Source organism: Marmota flaviventris, chromosome 15, assembly GCF_047511675.1.
Source record: "Marmota flaviventris isolate mMarFla1 chromosome 15, mMarFla1.hap1, whole genome shotgun sequence".
Classification (NCBI taxonomy): Eukaryota; Metazoa; Chordata; class Mammalia; order Rodentia; family Sciuridae; genus Marmota; species Marmota flaviventris.
Window position 1 is genome coordinate 5018180 of NC_092512.1, and position 16969 is coordinate 5035148.

Genomic DNA, 16969 nt, shown 5'->3' on the forward strand with positions numbered 1-16969 from the left:
TAAAAAAATGAGTAGGGCCAAGGAGTGAGGTGTTTCTGAATTATTGCTGCAGTGTGATTGTGAATTTCATTTCCTCAAGTGAATAAATTGATGTGAAGCACTTGCCATGTCAAGTGAGAAAAAAATAAATAGGCTGATGGGTTAGTTCTTTTAGACTCCTCTTCAGGCCATTACTGTATTTTTAAAGTTGCATATTGAGCACTCTCTGTGAAGCAGCTGTGTAATATATTACATTCTATGTAATATGTTGGGTCTGTCTGAGCAAGAGGAGCCCAGCTCTCACAGAGTACAGGCCATTGCTATGTGAATAATCACGTGGAGGAATTCTACACCAACTAATGTCACAAAGCCAGAAGAGAGGCTTGGCCAGAGGGGGGGATAGAGGAGGCTTTCTGGGGGAAGAGAAGCCTGAACTGAGGGATGAGCTGAAGTCAACTCTGTCCCCAGCGAGGGGAAGCACCATTCCATGCAGAGGGAGCAGCATAGGCCAAGGTGACATGGGGACAGGAAGGGACTGACCTGCCAGTGTGGCTGGAGAAAGTGAGCAGGGACCCAGAGTGTTCTGAGAAATGAAGGGGTGTGGAGGGAAACATGAGCTCTGACGACTGTATAGGACATTTTTTTTCTCTTTATCCTAAGATGTATGGAAAGATCCAGAAAGGTTTTGATCTACTTTGCATATCAAACAGATTGTTCTCAGGCAAAACTGTGCAGAGATCATCTGCACAAGAGTCCAGCTAAGCAGAGGAGGTCATCAAGGGTCCAGGTAGAGGCAAGGTGGTGTGCACAGTCTATTGGTGATTGAGATGGAGGGAAGTGGGGGCACTACTCAGGGAGCACACAGGGAAAGTGAGGCTACAGGAGGATCCCGGTGACTTGGACATCTGCCTTCCACTGAGGCTAGGGTATAGAGATGCTCACCCAACTGAACACTGTTGGAGCAGAAACACGCTTTTTTCTTAATTTCCCTTTTACTGATGGTATGGGGAGATGATTTATTTATTAGAGCTCTTATCATTTGCAGTGGTTTTAGGTTGACTTCAAAACTGAGAGAAAAGCCCTAAGATAGTCCGTTGCCTGTTTTATCCCTGACACAACGGCTTCCCATTGATCCACCTGCCCCATAAGAGTGGCTCATGAATTTTAATCGATGAACCAACACTGGTATGTCATTGGCACTGGGCTCACTCTTGGTGCTGCACATTCTATGAGTACAGACAAAACTGAGCACCCCTGTAGTATTTTACAGAGTGTTTAAGAATCTTTGTGTGCACCACCTATCTACCCCTCCCTCCCCTTGGAGTCTGGCAATCACTCATGTTTCCATGGTTTTGACTTTTCTGGAATGCCACGTAGTTGGAGTCATTCAGTGTGTAGCCTTTGAAAATTGGCTTCTTTCCCCTAGTAATATGCTTTATGGTTTCTTTCATGGCTTTTCATGGCTTGATGACTTGTTGCTTTTTATCCCTGAATAATAATCTATTGCTGGGATATACCCCAGGTTATTTGTCCATCCTTCCACTGAATCTTAGTTAGGTTCAACCTTTATCTTAGTTAGGTTCAATTTTAGCAGTTAGGAATGCAGCTGACATGAACATTTGTGTGAGTTTGTATGTAGACTTGCTTTCAGTGCCTTTGGTAAATACCGAGAAATACAATGGCTGCACCTTGTGGTAAGAAGATGACGATTTTTGAAAGAGAATAGCCATTGACTTTCCCAAGCCCCCTCCCCACTTTGCGTTCCCATCATGAGCCAACCATGGTTCCTATGGCTCTGAATCCTTTCCAGCATGTGCTCCTGTTCGGGTTTTGGATTCCAGCCATTTTAATAGGTGTGTAGTAGTATTTCATTGCTTTAGTTTGCATTTTCCTCATGACGTATCTGTGGAACATTTTTTTCTTATGCTCAGTTGCCATCTGTATAGACTCTTTGGTGAGGTGTCTGTGAAGAGCTTAGGCCTATTTTTAAATTGCGTTGTTTATTTTCTTATTCATGAGTTTTAAGAGTTGCTAACCAAATTATGTTGCGTGCATATACACATATGTAAAAACAAACCCCACTATGGTGTATAATTTTAACATACCAATAAAAATTAAAGTAAAAAGTTATTGGTATATTTTGGATAATAGTCTTTTATCAGATAGGTATTTTGCAAATATTTTCTCCCAGTCTGTGGCTTATCTTTCAATTCTCTTGGCGGCATCTGTCTCATTGTAGAAAATTTTAAGTTTTTTAGAAAAACATTTTAATTTTCATTAGGTCCAGCTTAGCAATTTTTCTTACATGTGTGATAGTTTTGTTACATAGTGCCAGAACAAGGGCACTTAGATATTTCTCCTATGCTATCTTTGAAGAAGACAGTTCTTTTTGAAACATGTCACACACATGTCACCTTTGGGAATCTAAGCAAAAAGAATTCAAGTTGGCACCTTAACATTCAGGTCTTAATCTAGAGGAGAGATCTGAGCTAGAAATGTGAATTTCATGCAGGGCCTATGTTCTGATGCCATTTCATCACAGGACTTGGGGAATGCACAAAACAGACACCTTGCTGCTGTCATAGAGCATACACTCTGGTGTAATAGAAGAGTCGATATACCAGTGGCATTATGTACTGTGAAGAGAGATAAGCCATAGATAGCATGGGGCTGAGGAGTGAGCTGGGCTGGGGGCAGGCAGGTAAGTCACGGGGCAGGGGCTGAGGAGGAGGCAGTGAACAGGGGCCAGAGAGTGCAGAGGAAGAGGAGAGTAGCTGCCCCACAGCACCAAGGGGAGAGGGCGTCGGGGGAGGCTGTGAGGCTGCAGCATGCAGTGAGGATTCAGGACCCACATGCACCAAGGGTCCCTGGACTTTAGACAGATAGGGCACCCATTGCCTGGACAGACGTTTTAGTGGTAGAAAGAGAACAGAGACTAGATTCTGGGTATTCAAGAACAAGTAGATTAGTGAAAAAGGGCATGGCAGGGGACAGGTGCTCCAGGACGTGGGACAGTGGGGACAGGGATGGGCAGAGGGCAGGTGCTCCAGGAGGTGGGGCAGTGGGGACAGGGCCCGGTCAGCAGAACCATCCTTTAGGTACTGTCAGAGCTGCCCATGGTGCAGAGTGGGTTTCTAGTGAGAGAATATTGAAAACAGTCAGCAACAGTGGGAAGGATGTGATCCAGGTGCGAAGGTTGAATGTCTTACATGGAGCAGGAAGAATAGTCAAACAAAACCTTGGGGTAATTAATAAGAGTTTGCTTTTCTTAGGCCTAGGACTGACTCCCATGGCACTGGGGTAAATGGCATAACTGGACCCAAGGGACGCCCACCCACGTGCCAATGCATGATTACCAGGTGGCGAGTGATCCTGAGGGAGGTAGAGCAATGAGGTGTGACAGCTCAGCAGTGGGGTGGACTGGCCTTCCCTGGAGACGTCCAGGGTATTCAACCAAGGGTGAGCTGTCCTCTGATCTTGGTCCCATAATTTTCTGGACAGAGGCCATGGTGTCTAAAACAGCAAGCTCAGATGCTGGTCTTTGTGCCAAGGTGATGGTGCGAAGGGACTTGAGCCTGGGGGAACAGGCCCCTGATAGCGGACTCTGCAGCTGCAGCGATTGCTTCTGAGAACGTGCGTACATGTGCATTGATTCTGGAGGCAAGTGGCCCAGCCTGGGCTGGAACCCAGACAGGCATTGCTGTGACCTCCAGATGGTGGTTGTAGAATTGGCCCCTACACCATGGGTTGAACGTGTCTTGGGGTTAGTCCCTTCATGCCCGGGTGACTGTCCAGAGCCAGGTAAGCGAGCAGGAAGACCTGGACTTGCAGGTGGATTTGGGCTTCTCTGTTGCCCCTGGGACTGAGTAATCCATCTCTCCAAGCCTCCAGTTCCTATGTGTGAACTGTGTTTCTGTGTGACTTTCCTCTAGCTGTCGCTTCCCCTGTTGGATGAATCCTCAGATGTAGGATAGTGGCTCAGAGGTGAAAATACAGACCTGGTTCCCAACCTTCTTTGGGGGATAATCAAGGCTCCCAGGCCAACATGCAGCACTTGTTTGACAACTCTTTTTTGAGCATCTCTTCATGGGGGAGAGACCATTGTTGGTGTCCTTAAGTTGCTTATAGAACCGAGAATGGGAGGGGAGAGGGGTGTGGGTCTAGGGGAGTGGGAGATGGGAGAGTAACAGGTAGACTATGTGGTGCATACCAAAAATGTCAAGATTGGACATGGTCAGGGCAAATGTGTTTTTCCTGAAGACAATGCCATCCATCATTGCTATATTTATGGCCATGGGTTTGTTATGAACAACACCAGACTCACAGAGCATACGTGATATGCAGGTGCATGGAGCCCAAACTGGAATCAAGACTTACCTTGTTACAAGAGCCCATGCTGCTTGGGACTGCATTTAGTGCTACAGTAAATGCTGCTTTCCTGCTGGGAAAATCTTTATGGAAGAGGGAGCATGAGAGGCCACTGAGAATCAGGCAGGATTTTGAGGCCAAGGCTATCAATTAATTTTAAAAAGTGCCAATCACACACCTCCCATACCGAGCACCTTGGTGGAAGCCAAGAACACCCTGGAGAGGAATGTAGCTGCCAGTGTGGGGGACGCCCTTGGTCCAGTGACAGAAAGACACACAGAACTGTGGGTCCCAGTGACAGGCATCCTAACAAAGCGGGTGCAGGTTGACGTGGCAGAGGGAGCAGTCATCCTGCCTGTAGCACGAGGGCAGGACAGCTAGAGAAGGGGAAATCAGCAGGATCTTCATGGGTGAGAAGAAAGGTTGGTGAGAAAAACATGTCAGGAAATAGAATCTTCAAAGAATATTTTCATGTTGCCCACTGTCAGGAAAGCTTGTGCTAGGACTGCTGAAAATCCTCATCAAGAAACTAGATAACATTTTTCTAATAAGGAAGAAACTTGCATTGAGGCACTCTGGAATCCCAGGGATTCTGGAGGCTGAGGCAGGAGGATTGAAAATGTGAGGCCAGCTTGGGTATCTTAGGGAGACTCTGTCTCAAAATCATAAGCTGGAGATGTAGCTCAGTGGTAGGGTGCCCCAGGGTTCTATCTCCATACTGAAGTGGGGGACATGGGGTAGGGAGGAGGATGGAAATTAAGGAAGTAATTAGAACATTTTAGAACATTGCACAATAGCATTCTTGTATAGTAAACTGTAAACATTCATTTTCTTTGTCTGGTTGTATACTCATAACCACCCTGTAATTAGAGATTATAAACTCCATTTTATAAAAAAAAACAAGAGGATTTAAAAAAAAAATCATTCCTTATTATAAGGAAAAAATGAAGGCACTAACCCAGGTCTCTCATTTCTCCCAGTGTCCCAGCAGCCTAAAGCAGTTCAGGGACATTCTGTAGTCATCTTGCCATATCTGCATACTTGATCAGACGCAGGTTCATCACCTACTATGTGTTTGAAGGACAAAATTCCATAGGCATTACTGTTGAGAAATCATAACATTCACTCAAGGAAAGAATAATACTGGGCCTTGGAGGAGGAGTATCTGGGTCAGCAGATCCTGCACATTCCATAGATTCTTGATTAATTTATTTGAAGCCCAGCATGTGTGTATGGCAGGGGGACCGAATACATAGAGGGCACCTTCTGAATGCTGAATGGTGTGGAGTGACGGAAGCATAGGACCCACGGTGGAAGACACACACTCCGAGCTAGGAGAGAAAGCTTGCTGAAAGGAGGACCTTGGGAATAGAGCAGAAACACAGGAAGGAACAGAGCCTGCCTGGATCTCTCAAGCCCCAAGAGAGTGTGAGTCCAGGCACTCTGGCTCTTTCTGGGACTGCACAAAGCTGAGATAGGAAGTGTAAAAGTTCAGTATCCTGGAAGAAGTATCCTGGAACATTCTATTCTGCATTCAGTGTGTGCAGAGTGAAAAGCTAATGACTTGGCTCAGCAAGGCCAGGTGTGAGTCAAGGTGACCCATTGGAAGCCAGGTCACCCACTGCAATGGGACTTTAAGGCTTCATCTTGGGGTCTATCTTTTGAAAACTCTGCTCCCTCTATGGATGCACATACAACCCTGGCATATGCCCTAATGCACAGGTACCCTAATGCAGGCTGATGGGAAGAGCTCCAGATCAAGGGACAGAGAAGGTGTGAGCTGCAGAGGGGATAGCTGGCCCTGGTGGAACTTCCAGGTCCAACCTCGATCAGCTGTGTACCTGTGGCCTTTGCTGTTGGTGTACCTGCAGTGGGAGAAGTTGCTGATTAAGGAGGAGGTAGATGTTTGGTGAAAGACCTCAGTGTCCTGGAGGACAGGAGCTCAGGTCTCCCTGGAGTTTAGAGGAGAGAGCCTGAGAGGAGAAGGCAAGGAGCTGACTCATGAGAAGACAGCTCCAGCTGCAGGGACCTGACCTGCACGTGGCATGCACACACCTGGTTCATTTTAACCAGGTGCCCCATTCAGCCGTGGCATCAGGCATGAACACTTGCCCAAACAGCCACTGTCCTGAGCTTTCTCAGTGCTCCTGTCCTCACCACAGAGGCCAAGTGCCATGACCCTCCCTGACACCTTCGAGTTCTCTACAGTTCATGAATAAAGGACTTATGGCAGGGCAGCAGATGACCTGCAGGTCCCTGCTCCCCACCACACCTGACATGCATTCTGATGGACTGATGTCTGTGCTTCATCTTGTGGTCTATCTTTTGAATACTCTGCTCCCTTTATGGATGCTCATATAACCCTGGCATATGCCCTAATGCACAGATGAGAGGGCACCAGGAGAAGAGAATTAAAGAGATAGCAGGGGAGAGAGAATCTAGGTGTGTGCAGTTGGGACAGCTAATTCAAGGCTTGCACTGAGGAGGGAAAGGCTCAGCCTATGCAAAGAGCTGGAGGCTCCCGATCCCTTTCTGGGCAGGCCAGGCTTGGCTCAGACGCTGGCAGTGGGGCCGGCCCTTCCTGCATGACTCTGCATTGCAGTGGAAGACAAAGGCAGGACAGCCACCTGGTCTTGCCTACTCAGCTGTGGCTCCGAGGCCCCCTGCTATTTTGGTAGCAACTCACAGCTTTCCCTTGCATTCTGTGGCCTCAAACTAAGGCCAAGGTCATCGTGGGCTACAGAACAGCTCTGTGCTTCTTGGAACATTCTGGGGACCATGACTGGGCGGGGATACTGCAGCTCTTACAAATATTTGATTAGTTGCAATTGTAGCTAAACTTGGTTCTCCTTGGGAAGCATATGGCTCAGGCAGATGGCTCGGGAAAGCCTGATCACATAAACAGGCTCTTGGCCTCCCATTTGCTCAATCTCCTCATGACTTATTAACAGGATGGCTTCAGACTGGAAGATGGAGTCGTCGTTAGACTCTTCTCAGAAAGTCCATGTTGTGCATTTCAGGCCTTCTTCATGCCTGCTGTTTGCAAGGGAACACAGATCGATTTGGAGGTGGGTCACTGTGAGGACTTAGCAGGACACAGAGATGGCCTCAGTGAGCTGGCTTCTTCACCTAAGATGCAGTTCACTACCACAAATGTTAAGAATTGCTGCCAAATTCTCAGTGCTCAGGTCACTGGGAGCTTTGGTTCGTGGTGCATTCTATAAATATTTGCCCAGCCTGGAACTGCACAGAGGACCTCACAATGTCTGCAGCTCTCCTGCTGATCCCTCAGGGCCAATTAAACCATAGCGAAGAAGAATTCTGATTTGTTCTAAGTGCAACAGGGGTTAATAATATCTAGTTTATACTCTCTATAAATAGAATAGAATGGTTGGTAAGAATGGAAGTAGAAAGTAAGTTTTCAATAAGTAATATTGAAAGAAAAACATTTTTAAAGTATTAGATTCATCAGAACCATATTGTGAATGTGAACCTACAGAATTGCTGATGATTTGTAGAGGAAGTGAGAGGAAAAGAAAGTTCAAAATGAGCAGAAAGGCTGTTATTACTATTATGGTAAGATGGTGAGGTTATTTGGAAGTATAAGGTTCTATCTTGGACATATTAGGTTTATGTTCTATCTTTGATAACAAAGGAATGATGTCAGGGGTATCAGATTATGACCAGCTGGGAGAAAAGGCACCGGAGCTCTCTGTTTTAAAGGGAACAGATAGCTAGCCTTGGAGATGGCTCAGCTTCCCTAGGAGGGATCCCAGCTTATGAAGGAGAAGGCAATTGTGATAGTGACCTGGGTGCAGGTGGAAGGGAGAAGGGGCAGCAGTGTGGTGAGAGAGAAGCCCTGTACGTAGCGCTGTCCATGAGTGCCAGGCAGAGTGTGAAGGGCTCTCCTGATACCAGCAGTCATGATGTTATGCCAATGTCTCATTTGAAAGAAGTGAGGCTGGAAGAAACTAAAGTTCCACCCAAAGTGGAAATGCCCCGTCTCAATAGGGAGATTCCCTACATTCCATCCAGGCAGTGCCCACTGCCCTGGACCAAGCCTGCCCTCCTCGCAGTGTCAAAGGACAGACATTAAAGATCTCACACACCAACACAGTAGTCACACTACGACTTCTACTAGTAGCTTGTAACAGTCTGTGGTAGATAATTGTTAGTGGTCACGTTATCTACACACTCCTGTGTACCTAGCAGCATTATCTATGCACTGCCATTTCCCTGACCACCCATTGTGAGTTACTTCCAGCCTCAAGTACTGTCCTAGGTCATGTCAGTCATTCTTTCCAACTCTGGACTGGGTATCACTCTCCCATCCCCAGTTCACAGTTGGGGAAACCAAGGCATAGACCCCTGAGTGCATGTTCACAGGTACACAGAGGGTGAATGTCGGAACCAAGAGCAAGCTCACAGCTGTTAATTCAGATCCATTTGCTGCCCTCACAAAATCATGAGGCAAGACCCTGCACTGGACTCATTGGAAATCAAATTGCAGTACCTGGGATGGCTCAGCCCTTGGGATCAATCTGCAGGAAACCTGATTGAGGAAGCACTGGGCGACCAGAGTGCTCCAGGACACACGCTGGCCTTTTGCTTTGCGTTTATAGAGCAATGCACATTATTAGCTAATAAAGTGTTATCAAGTGCTGAATTTACCAGGCTCAATCTAATAGGGAGGTCACAATGGCTTATAATTAAGTAATTAGGCCCACTCAGTGTTAGGAGAATGCTTGATGCTGAATTGTAGCATTAGCCCTGGCTCATTGTCAGTAGAGAAATGGTGCTTTTAACTGGGCTCTTTGATTTGGTATATGAATTTCATATCATATGATATGATATGATATCATATCATATGTAATTATGTAATGCGGATATCTGCCAGGCCATGGTAGCTGTTTTTAATTTGAGTGTTGCTGCAGAGTAGATTAGGACTCAGCAATCCTGGGTCCTGGGACCATCAACTATCTTCCACTGCCATATGGCTCCAGCAAGCCATCTCCCTGCACCCTGTGTTCATTAATGATGAACTGACTGGTTGACAGCTTCACTGTATTCATTGTTGAGTAACTGTGGTTTCTGCAGAATCTGTTAGAACTTGCATTATTTTCCTAAACTGATGAAGTCATGCAAGTGAATTGAATAGAGAATGAGGAGAGAAAAATCTTTGAAAATGATGTAGTAAATGTTGAAGAATATTTCTTGTCAGATTCTCACCAGAGGCTGTATTCTGCCTGACACATAGTCCATGTGGTCATTTAAATAGTGGATGATTAGATACACAAATTAAGGAATGGAAGAATTTATAAAAATAAGTTTTGGAGTTACCATATTCTACTATAACAGTTGTCATTTGGGATCACAGATACCTTGATATTGGGCTTCCCAGCCTCCAAAATGGAGCTGCGAACATTTGTTCATCGTATACCCAGTCTGTGGTGGTGTGTGACAGCATTCAGAAGGTCATTGAGTTTCCTCATGATTCAAATGAAAACTTACATATCATGGTCATACCCAGTGGCATAAGGAATATAAAATATCTGAAACTCAGGTCAGCCATTCCAAGGTTGACTCTTGCATATAATTTTGCAATTAATATAGTCATTTTGTACTTACATTACAGAAAAGTAATTTTTTTTCCAAATCATATAGTACATAAATATCCAACTCAGTTTGTCATACATAATTTACCACCTCAATTAAAAGTTTCAAATTAGCCTGTGTGAGATGTTTCAAATAACTGCAACATAGGAGAGATGGGACGACCATCTGTACAAGGAGATGTCTGTGGGACTAGTCATTCCTTGTTCCATGGACACAAGTGTGACACAGACACACCCCATGGTGAAGCCTGATTGCCAAAGCTGAACACCAGCGCTCTGCTCAGAACCTGGCATACAGCGGATGATTGATAAATATTTAATTAATAAATGGATGAATATATTTTGTAGCAAAAATCATATAAATATATTAACCTGGAATTATGGGTAAGACAGACTTACAGCATGTACTTTAAAGCGAAATATTCACTATTCCATATACAGTAGGGCAGTCTAAGTAGAAAGGAAAAACATTCACTGAAATGGCATTAAAATGACTTCACTTTATTGATGTGTCACCAATGTGATGTGCTTCAAAAAATGAAGGGACAAGTAGATTTACACTGCTTTAATTTCCAGATAAGTGCCTGTGTGTCTCAATATCTTCTTAGCAGAAAGGACAGCCCCTTCCTAATCACACATTGCTCAAGAAGCCCTGGGCTTACGTAATGAAATGGGGCCCTGTTCTGAAAGCCACACTAGGAGAGAACAGAATCACCTCAGTCCTTGGCTGCTGGGGCCCACCCCTGGCACACAGGATCTCTGTTGAAGTGTGATCTGTGAAGACTCTACAGCTTTAATGGTGAACTGCATGCTGGTCCAGGTGTCTGCACAGGCCACGGGCCCCCACTGTGTGCTCATGGTTTATAACTCATTAGTCAACTCCTGTGACTCCAACATGTGTCCCTTCCAAAACCCACACTGACATTTAATTGCCAAGGTAACACTATCATGAGGTGGGACCTTTAAGAGATGGTAGGGCTGTGGGGACTTCTGGGTGTGATGACTATCACTACAAAAGGCACATTCAGCCCCTTCAGTCTCTTGGTTCTTCTGCAATGCAGCAGAGCAGCAAAAGGGCCGTCACAGTTGCAGACACCTTGATGTTGGGCTTCCCAGCCTCCAGAATGGAGCTGCGAACCTTTGTTCATTGTACACCCAGTCTGTGGTGGTGTGTGACAGCATTCAGAAGGTCTTTGCTCTTCAAAGCACAGCCTTTATGTTGGGCTAGTGGTCCCACAGGACTTGCCTGCTCACAATGAAACCAACGACTCATCTACCCGTAAAGGTTTGGCTCTGTGAGATGTCCGAGTCCCCATCCTGGGCTCCACATTTACTCCCAGGAATGAGTTGTCCGTGCCTGTTCCACACGGTATGCTGATACCTCCATGGCAGGGAAAGTTCAGTCCCCATCTAAAAGCTCCCTAAATTTCAAACTCAGAAAGAAGGAGGAGGAGGACAAGGAGGAGGAGGAACCTCAAGCCTCAAGACCATGATTCCTTCCTCCATGGGTCCTTCTTTCCCAGGAGCTCCTGGTTTCTTACTCAGGTTGTTCCAGCAACAGCGTCTCCAGCATGGAGCCACAGCGGGCAGCCTTCTACACCCTGGCAGCAGTGCTCCTGCCCCGCCAGCTGGCAGGCTCACCTGACCACAGGAAGTCCCTCTGTCCTTCTCTGGAAACACAGTGAACGTCTGTTTCAAAGTGGCTTTCTCTTCCACCTCTTCCTGGAAGTGGTGACAAGAAATAATGAAGCTTGGCTTCAAGGTGACTTTCTGGCCTTCCTGTTCCTGGAAACAGCCGGGAAATTACCTGGGTAAAGAGCCATCGTTATTTGCACCCTTATCTTATCAGGAAGCTGATTTGGGTTTTGAGAGTTTTACAGTTAAAACCATACTTCTTTGCTCATCCATATTTTATTTTTATTATGGAAATTGAACAGGTCTTAATTCTTGTTTCATTTGAGCTCAGATTTACTGGTCAATCCAAGGACACACAGTTGGAAAGTACAGGGGGCCAATCTAGAGCTCTCTAAAGGAGATTGGATTCTGAGCAACATTTTATATGCAGTCCAAGATCCTGACCTAGTCCCACTTTAGACTGCACTGACCTCTAGGAGGGGTCTTTCATGGTGCTTTTAACTGGGCTCTTTGGTTTGGTATATGGTATATGGTTTGGTGTGGCCTCGGTTTGAAGAGATTCATTGATGTCTTCTGGGTGTTTCATTTACATTTTACATTCCAGCCCTCATTTGGCTGGCCCTTGCCCTGGGGAGCCGAGGGACTAGCTTTCAGGTTTTGGTTGTTGAGCACAGAACTGATTTGGGCGGGGGGTGGCTCCTATGTGCAGGCAGAGCCATTAGCACTTCTTGGAATTAGGATTGGGGTTCAGTCGTCAGCTCAGTGCTGGTGAGAGTGTGTTGGCTCAGGCCCTGAGGTGCAGGGCCCATGTCAGGTGAGAAGCTCCTGCACTTGCAACCCACATTGGTGCTGCAGGGGACTCAGGGGACAGGGGGCTCATCATTGGAATTTTAAACATTCAGAGATTCCTGAACATGCTAAATACTCACGTCACTCATTTTTGGGGGAGGAAGGAGGAAATATCAAGACCTAAAACTATTTTTACTCTTGTCCTCTGGCTTGAAATTCCAGATTACATTGTTTAAAACACACTCCTGGTTCAATGGAGACTGCTGAAGAGCTCTTCTTCCCTCCTCCACCCCATTCTCTGTCCTCTACTCCCCTCCTCTTTTTCCCCATCCTCTTCTCCCTCTGCCAAACCTTCTTTCCATCTTTCACTTTATTCTCCTAAAGCTCCAACTCTCCTTAAGTGAGGGCCCAACACAGACAGGACAGGGAGAAGACAGACATTTGGGAAGACTTGCATCTACACCTTATGGGACACACTGGAACAGATCTGGTTGTCAGATAATAAGTAAAAATGCCCTGGAGAGAAATGTGGTCCTTCACCCTCAGACAGGAGAGGACAGCATTGCAAGTGTGCATTAGGTCTTGAAGGGTAAGAAAGGACACTTCTCTCTGGGTGCCCGGTGCCTTGTTTCCGGAGAAGAAGGGGAAGTGCAGATGATGCAGATGGGTCCCTTCCATCGACAGGGAAGGCTGTGACAAAGGAGCAGGGAGCCTGTACAGTGCACCCTGGGTGTGGCTTGCTGAGTAGAGGACATCAGCGATTCCCACAGAATGTCAGAAAGAAGGAGCAAGGACAGGGGCAGGTGTCCAAATGTGGACTGTCGTTGCTGGAGAGCAGAGATCCCACAGGTGACCGCGGCTTCAGCGAGTTCTGCAGTCTGATGGGTGTCCCATAGGTGAGCCTTCCCTAGCAAAGAGACTCCTGCTTTAGGTTCTATTTAATAGGATGGGAAAACGACATAGAAAATCCCCCAGGGCATGAATAGGGCCTCATCCTGGGCTTCACATTTAGCCTTGACATTTAGCAATTTTCAGTCACTATGGCTTGAGCCCTGGGGTCCCCTTTGCCAATCTGCTCAAAACCAGAAATGTTTCCCTTCCCTAAAAGATGTGGATGATGGAAATACATTCACCAGCAAGTTCTCAGAATGTTCTTGAAAACACAGTTAAAAAGCGGTAGCCTTGGATATGGCAGGTCTGTGTGCCAGGTCAGAGGATCTCGATCCGCTTCTCCCATTTCTGTCCACAGAAATCCCAGGAGGTCAGTGTGGACATGCCCATTTTTCACATGGAAAGCTTCTGTTATAAGAGGTGATGTCACTTGCCCAAAAAGGCAGGTGATTGACCTGTTTTCCTGGCTTTCCTTTGGGCAGCAGATGGCCCGTGCTGCTCTGACCTTCAAAGTCTTTACCTCATCCATCCCCTGCCATGTTGTCAGGCTGGCTTATAGATCAACTAGGCCCTGACGGTGACAGAGAAAGGGCTGGGACAGCAAACAAAAATGGGATTCTGTGCAGAGTTCTTTCTATTTAAAAGCACCTGCCTCTGAATCCAGCAGGACTCAACAGGGCTCCACCGTGCAGTGCAGACCAGAGCAGGCACCTCTTGGCACCCTTGAGATCACCCTTGGATGCTGCGTGTAGCTGAACAGGTGCCACTTAGATGTCACTGTGTGTTGGGAGGTGACAGAGAGCCCTGCTTCCTAGGCATGCTTTAAGCCATGGGGTATGCTGCACGAGGTCGTAGGGCAGGTTTTCTTTTTTGGTTGGACTGATTTTCTTGTAATTTTTGACACCTTTACCTACCATGCTATTTCTTTCTTTCTGCTGTGCTTTATCAAGTGCCTACCTTTTGCTAGAACATTAGATAAATGTCCTCATTCACCTAGAGTTTATTGACTCAGTTCTTAAATAGGTCGATATAGGATGAGTCCACACAGTGCCTCATCAGAGAATAATGTCTTAGCTCAGGTTACTGTGACAGGTGCCATAAGTTGGGTGGCATATAAGTAACAGAAATTCACTTCTCATAGTTTTGGAGAGTGGAGGCCTGAGGTCAGGGTGCCAGCACCATGGGGTTCTGGTGAGGACCCTCTTCTGGACTTGTGGATGGATGACTTCTCCCTGCATTCTCTCATGATGGAATGAAGGGTTAATTCTCTGATCTCTTATCAAAAGGGCACTAATCCCATTCATAAGGACATCACCCTGTGACCTCATCCCTCCCAAAGGCCCTCCCTCCAAACACTGTCACACTGGAAATTAGATTCTAACATAAGAACTCCAGGGAAACACAGCACTCAGTTCATAACAAGGAAGTGTTAAGACATCTGTGTCTCAGTTTTTGAGCCTCAGTTTTTTTATCTGTAGTGAAGCTTACCCTAGGAATTTACTAAGAGGGTTAAAGTGAGTAACACTTATAAAGCACTTTTGGAAGCTCTAAATGCCACCCAGTAGGTCATTGTTTTGAGTAAGTAATTATTCCTTTATGCAAATTTAATGTTATTTTAGAATACTTACATATTTTTCTGACAGTATATTGTACGTATTAAGTTTATGGAGGAATTCACCTGTGTATCCCATTGTAACCCTGGCCAGTGGATGCAGTAAAGTCTCTTAACCTCATTATCTTTCTGAAATTCAGCTTAACATTGAAAATAGTATTCAGGGATTGTGGCATATAAAAAAAACATTGGAGCAAACACACCCAGATGAGTTCTTCACATCATATGTGATATGCAAACATCTTTCAGGAGAGATGGGTCTGTGGGTTTCTACCCCTCTCATTCCCTATCTTTCTTGATTCCAGGATGGGGGAAGTATGGGAAGACTCACAGAGGAGGGGACAAGTGACTGGGTGAGGAATTTAGCAGGCCAGGTACTAAATCCCAGCCAGGAACACTGCCCAGAGCATAAGTGGCCTGTTGAGGTCAGATGGCTTCTAAGGCATTGAATTTCTCCCAATGAAACCAGAGTTTGAGATGAAGTTCGATTCCCCATTTCTCCTGGTGTGGGGTCCTGTGTAAGCTGCTGGCCTCTGTAGCTGAGAAAGCCCCATTTTAGTGTTAGCAGCTAATCACAGCGGGGATGCCTACTGGCATCAGCTTTGAGGGTCACAGCTAGCAAAGCTCAATTCTTTTCCAGGGCTGTGGAGTGGCATATTGAAGCTCTTGGTGTTACCACTCTAAATGGTGCACTATGCCCTCCAGTGTTGCAACAGACCCCAGCAGCTCACCACCAACTTCTTTCCTGGTTCTTATCTCCTAAATCTAAAGAATGAAACTCCCAGACAATGGAAGGCAAGAGTAGAGGAGTAACATTTATCCCAATGTTAATAGAAATAGAACTCTGGGAAGGGCAAGAGGGAACCCCAATAGGGCTTGCCACCTGAGCGTACTAGTCTAGGGCTTCCTATTGCACTTGGTCAATGCTAGTGGTGCCAAGTTAGGCTAATCAGGGTTTGGAAAAGTACCAATGTTATTAGCTGACCCTTAAGTCTGAACTTCCATTCAGGTCTGCCCCACTTATATTTTCTTACTGTAGGAAGTAGGAGGCTGAGGTCATTGGACAGTGGATGATGGGGGTTCAGAGCTTCGGAGAAATGGGTGTAGTGGGTGTCCACACCAGGCCTGGGCCAGGTTACCACAAGGTAACAGGTTGGCATGCCCTGGCTTGCCACGGCCCTCGCTTGCTGCACATCAGGCCCACGCCACCTATGCTCTAGCCCTCCCAGGTTTCCACTCCATAGCTCCAGGACAAGGACTTGGCTTCCCTGAGATACCAGCCCCACTGGATAACCACATGTGTGGGGGTGTCATTCATGCATGCTTTTAAGCTTTGGAAATTGCAATGCAGTTTGGGGTTTGGGATTGTTACTTTCCTAAAGTGACACCTGATGGGGCTGAAGGCACAGGGTGGCGTTGGAGTTCATGAGCACCTTCTGATTCTTGTTTTGCAGAGAGCAGCACTCTGCATTCCGCCTGTGTCCATGAGAGCACTGTGCACAGCCGGGTCTTCCAGATCTTATACAGGAATGAAGAGGTGCCCATAAATGATGCCATGATCTTTCGAGCTCATTTGCTCCTTGACGGTGAAAGGGTAAGTCGTGAATCAACCACCAGCCCAAGACGCTACTCTCCCTCTTGACCAGTTCCTCTCATTGCTAGGTAAATGGTAAGTGAAGGTGAAGCCAGAGACCAAGTCTGGAATCTGACAGATGGGAACTCATGATGTTAGGGCATTCATGCACTTGCTTACCGATGCATACTTTACTCATCCTTTCATTCACGGGCTTGCTCATCTCATGAGGTCTCAGGGGCAAGCATCTCCATTGTCTCTCTTCCATTCCTCACTTGTCTGTCTGTGCATCCATTCAGGCACTCTGTCATGAATCAGTCAGCATAGGCTTTTGAGTATCTTCTTCTTGCAAAGCCTGTGTTGGGCTCTTGGATGAGAGACAGAGATGAAGAAGGCAGCAGGACCTCAGCCTTTCAGGGGTGAGTTCTTCAGTAGGGACAAAGATGTTTAAACAAGCATCTTGGTAAATGATGTGCACTATGCTAGCTACGTAGGAAAGAATAAAGG

The 16969-nt window shown here is 46.3% G+C and overlaps 1 protein-coding gene across 1 annotated transcript in view; it reads left to right on the top strand.

The window, feature by feature from the left end:
- Window positions 1-16969, top strand: part of Fam135b (family with sequence similarity 135 member B) — a 196893-nt gene that overhangs the window by 76347 nt on the left and 103577 nt on the right. The window contains exon 3 of the mRNA XM_027952280.3: window positions 16344-16483. Within this exon, the coding sequence (XP_027808081.3) occupies window positions 16344-16483 (140 nt within the window). The remainder of the gene's footprint in view (window positions 1-16343; window positions 16484-16969) is intronic.